The sequence below is a fragment of the Clupea harengus genome, chromosome 20 (genome assembly GCF_900700415.2).
Source record: "Clupea harengus chromosome 20, Ch_v2.0.2, whole genome shotgun sequence".
Classification (NCBI taxonomy): domain Eukaryota; kingdom Metazoa; phylum Chordata; class Actinopteri; order Clupeiformes; family Clupeidae; genus Clupea; species Clupea harengus.
The window spans coordinates 12,915,993-12,920,992 of NC_045171.1; the positions used below are offsets into that span (position 1 = coordinate 12,915,993).

At 46.0% G+C, this 5,000-nt stretch overlaps 1 protein-coding gene across 1 annotated transcript in view; it reads left to right on the plus strand.

Annotated features, from left to right (window-relative positions):
* adam10a (ADAM metallopeptidase domain 10a) overlaps nucleotides 1-5,000 on the plus strand; it is a 75,359-nt gene that overhangs the window by 52,821 nt on the left and 17,538 nt on the right. Inside the window, exon 4 of the mRNA XM_031557874.1 lies at nucleotides 1-116. This exon is cut by the window's left edge and continues 43 nt beyond it. Coding sequence (XP_031413734.1) covers nucleotides 1-116 — 116 coding nt within the window. The remainder of the gene's footprint in view (nucleotides 117-5,000) is intronic.

Genomic DNA, 5,000 nt, shown 5'->3' on the forward strand with positions numbered 1-5,000 from the left:
GTTCGAGGGCTTCATCCAGAGCCACCAGGGAACCTTCTATGTGGAGCCGGCGGAGCGCTACCTCAAGGACCGCAAAGTGCCCTACCACTCAGTCATCTACCACGAGGACGATATCAGTGAGTTCACACACACACTCACGCGTACACACACACACACACACACACACACACACACACACACACACACACACACACACACACACACACACACACTCAGGCGCGCACACACACACACACACACTCACACACACTCAGGTACACACACACACACACACACACTCAGGTACACACACACACTCAGGCACACACACACAGGCGCACACACACACACACACACACACACTCAGGCGCACACACACACACTCAGGCACACACACACACACACACACACACTCAGGCGCGCACACACACACTCAGGCGCACACACACACTCAGGCTCACACACACACACACACACACACACACACACACACTCAGGTACACACACACACACACACACACACACACACACTCAGGCACACACACACAGGCACACACACACACACACACACTCAGGCGCACACACACACACACTCAGGCACACACACACACACACACACACACACACACACTCAGGCGCGCACACACACACACTCAGGCGCACACACTCACACACACACACACACACACACACACACACACACACACACACACACTCAGCGACGTGCCTTAATACTCAGCCATCTACCACGAGGACGAGATCCTTGACTACACACATACACACAGACATGTACACTCACAAACTTAGCACTCGATTCTGTACCACAAGGGCATTATCTGGGAGCACACAAGGATATACACAGACAAACACACCATTCTTTCTGTAAAAGATTCCCGTGTTTGTGTGTGTGTGTGCGTGTGCGTGTGTGTTTGGAGAAGTCTGTGTCTGTGCTGGTGTCCTAATGATCTTGTGATGTTAATGGGATGCAGAGTAGTTTCCTAGAGCTCTTAGATAGCAGATCATGTGTATCAGGCTCAGGCAGAACTTTAGGCCCCCTTTAAGCTGGCTTTTCCTGTTCTCCTGCTAAAAGGGAGTTTTCCCTTGCTACTGACCCCTGTGTGCTTGCTGTTAGGGGATAAGGCCTCAGGATCTTTAAAGAAGACAGATGGAGATGAACACAGTATTATTTACAGGGAAACTTGCGCCAGTTAAGGAGAGCTCACATAACAAAGCCACCTGCGTTCGCTTTTTTAATGTTTAGCATAGTATTACCCCTACACACGTTTTGCTAACCTAACCGTGTTATATTCTAAGATGATCAGCCGTTGCATGCTTTTGTGTTATTTTCCACATCTGTCATCCATAACAAAAATAACATAGCCCCAGAGAGCATATTTAGTTTGTCACTAAATACTGTACATTTGAAAGAGGGCAGTAGTTGAACCTTTCTGCAGTTGTCTCTTTTAGATATTTCATATAAGAGAAATTCTCAGTTATTTTGCTAATTTTAACAGGCCTAGTGTTAGATTGCAAGATTACAACACATTGTGTAGCCCTACAAAACTTGTTCCAGGCTTAGTGCCATGGGCATTTAACAAAGCTGTGTGTGGTGTGTGTGTGTGTGTGTGTGTGTGTGTGTGTTTTATCTCAAGTCTTTCTTGTCCAGCTTGTCCACCTCGTGTTATGTGGGGGCTTGTGCTGCCTGCCTGTCTGTCCTGCCTGTCTGCCTCCCTCAAGTGTAAAAGAGCATACTTCGCTGTGGGTGTGTGTGTGTGTTTGGATGGTGATACCATTCATAGAGAGGCTTTGTTGGTGTGAAGGGCTCTATTTTCTTTCTCATAAGTGCCGTTATCAGTTTCAGGGTGTGTGTGTGTGTGTGTGTGTGTGTGTGTCAGTGTCAGGAAGGCTCTGTGAGTCATGAGCATGAAATTGAGAGCTGACTGAGAACTCTGCTGAGGTGACAGGATAGAGGAGGAAGAAAACACACACAGACAGGCACACTCTCAGAGGAGCCTCAGAAATAATCACCTTCTTAGAAGCATGGACACACACACAGACAAAAGTTAACATTGAGCTTCTACAGCACTCACACTCTATATCTCTCTCCAGACACACTCATAAACACACACACACGCAAATCACACACACACACACACACACACACACACACACACACAGATTACACACACACACACACACACACACACACACACACATAAACACATACAAATTACACACACACACACACACACACACACACACACACACACATTACACAGACCAATGTACATATGACTGATCCACCAACTAACGACTGCTGCAGTGTTGAAGCTGCACACACACACACACACACACACACACACACACACACAGAGAGACTATGAATTCCATTCAAATTAAAAACTTCCCGTAAGAATGCGCAAACAAAACAAACAAAAAGACATTTGTGTTTTATCCAGAGAAAATTAATCATTAACAGAACCGTATTGGATGAATTTGCTTTGGATAAAAGAATGATTTCGTTTTTTAATGCGAATCGCAAAATTCAACCGCTTCCTCCTCCCATTAGAATGCCGAGGATTTGATCTAATTATGTTTTATTCTCCATGAAGCTTCAGTCTGAGCTCCACCTTCCAAAGCCTTCACCCCGTCCTCAGTGGCAATGAATAGAAGATCTGCCTTTGATTGTGAGACACCTCATGGAGATGAGCTCATTTAACCATTCTATTTCTGAGGAGGGCGTAATCTTTCAGAAGCATCAGTGGCCAAAGCTTTCTCCTGTGTTTTTTGAACAATGTGATGTAATGTTAATAAATAGATGGTAAACGGCAGGGTGAACACACACACACACACACACACACACACACACACACACACACACACACACACACACACACACACACAAAGGCTTATTCCCTTTACTGGGGCAGGTCTGTTCACCAAAACCGCGTTTGGCTGATGTTGACAAATAAACGGTTCATATAATTTATTTCATCTCGTAGAGCCATTGCTTTGATAATACTCTTTTGTTTGACATATGAACAATGACCTAGCTAGCAACAGTAAAGGCATTTCTGTAGGCCTTTTCGTCTTGAAATTCTTGAAAAGTGTTTGCTTAAAAACTAGGCCATAACGTTTTTTTTCCCCACAACCTTAACTTAAGTTCTTTCTTTAGTGTTACGTCTTTAGTTCTTTAGTTTCACGTCCATGATTGCTAAGCAGGATATTTAACAGTTTTTGATTGCATCAAATTAGAATAATGTAGTGTCAACGATCGTGCTGTGGAACTGCAGTCTACACCTGATGGGTATGATTTGGACATGATCTCATCATGTTGAATTCAGCTGCCCACCCTACATCCAAATGCCCAAACAGTCTAACTGATTTGAAGATGTCATCATTATAGGCTTTGTTATATTTGCCTATGTAACATAGATTTTTATTGAAACATGCGTCAGTAAGTTTCGAATTTGTGCAGGGCCGGCCCTGCAAGAGAAAATCCTGGTGGAAACCCTGACACAGCCATCAGCTCTGTTGTCAATTAAGGAGGCAGCACCACTGATTCCTGCCAGCCGCTACCCACAATCCTTTGCCTGTGCCCCCCATGGCACCATGGGACAGGCCGGGTCACGGAACAGTGGGCACCGAGACAGGAGGAGGTGGAGGAGAACAAAAGGACAATGACAGAGCAGGGGATTGTGTGTGTGTGTGTGTGTGTGTGTGTGTGTGTGTGTGTGTGTGTGTGTGTGTGTGTGTGTGTGTGTGTGTGTTTGAGATTGGAGTGGGGTGTGTGTGTATGGGGGGGGGAGCTAAAGAGGAAATATGTTTTGGGTCTGGCTATGGTCTGGGAGCCTGTTCTCTTCCCGCTTTCTCTTTTCCTCCTTTTTCTTTTCCTCCTTTCTTTCCTTCTTTCACTCATTCCCCCTCTCGTTTCCCTATCCGCCCCTGCTGGACAGCCTTGTTTTAAGAAAGCGTCTGTCAGCCTATGCTCACACAGGAACGCTGTTGTCTTACAAACTCTTACACACATTCATCACACTACACACACACTCATCCTCAGCTGATCTCTCTCTCTCTTTCTCTCTCTCTTTCTCTCTCTCTCTCTCTCTTTCTCCCTCTCCCCCCCTCTCCTTCTCCTTCTGTAGCCCATACATACAGTGTTTCCCTCCTGTTTTTTGTCGCCACAGCTACAGCGGACACAGGGCTCCACACTGCCCCCTGGTGGCGGTGTGCTGTGAAACACATTATGATTGGTGTGTGTTGTCCCAATGGCACCTGCTGTGGATGGGATCTCTCTTCTATTTAGGCCTGCAGAAACTGGCTACAGTTAGACAGCAGCTTTGATACTGTGCAGATGTGAGCCGCATCAGCTGTTCTGCAGGCCTATCAGAACCCTTCTGTCATCACAGGGGTAATGAGGTAATTTCCTGCGAGGAGGTGGCTCTGCGCTTAATCAGCCAATTAATTAAACAGTCAGGCACAACACACATACACACACACTAGGGGTTGCACAAGTACGTCATTTTAGAAATCGAATAATCGTTTCCTGAAAACCTGAGTACTCTGGGCCAGGTTGTGTGGGAGGTGTCTTGCATCAGTTAATGGACTTTGGAGCTATGATGGGTATCTATGTATCTATTTTTTCTAACCACATGAACTTGTTTAGCCACGTTACTGTAGTAGCCTTGTCTGTTATATTACAGTCTCTGTGTTTCAGCCATCCTTGACAAATCCGTCCACAACTCACAATTGCTCCTCCCCGTTTGTTTTATCAAAGAGCTTCCAAACAATTGATTTCTGCTGTCGCCTCTTGTTTACCAAGGGCTCTAACTGAAAACCGAGTGCGTTGCAAGAGCTTGTGTGTGTGTGCGCGCGTGTGTGCGTGTGCGTGTGTGTGTGTGTGTGTGTGTGTGTGTGTGTGTGTGTGTGTGTGTGTGTGTGTGTGTGCGCGTTGCGAGAGCTAGAGGTAAGGATGAGTTCAGAACTGAAAGGCTTTACTTCTCCAGTGCCATCCAAAACAC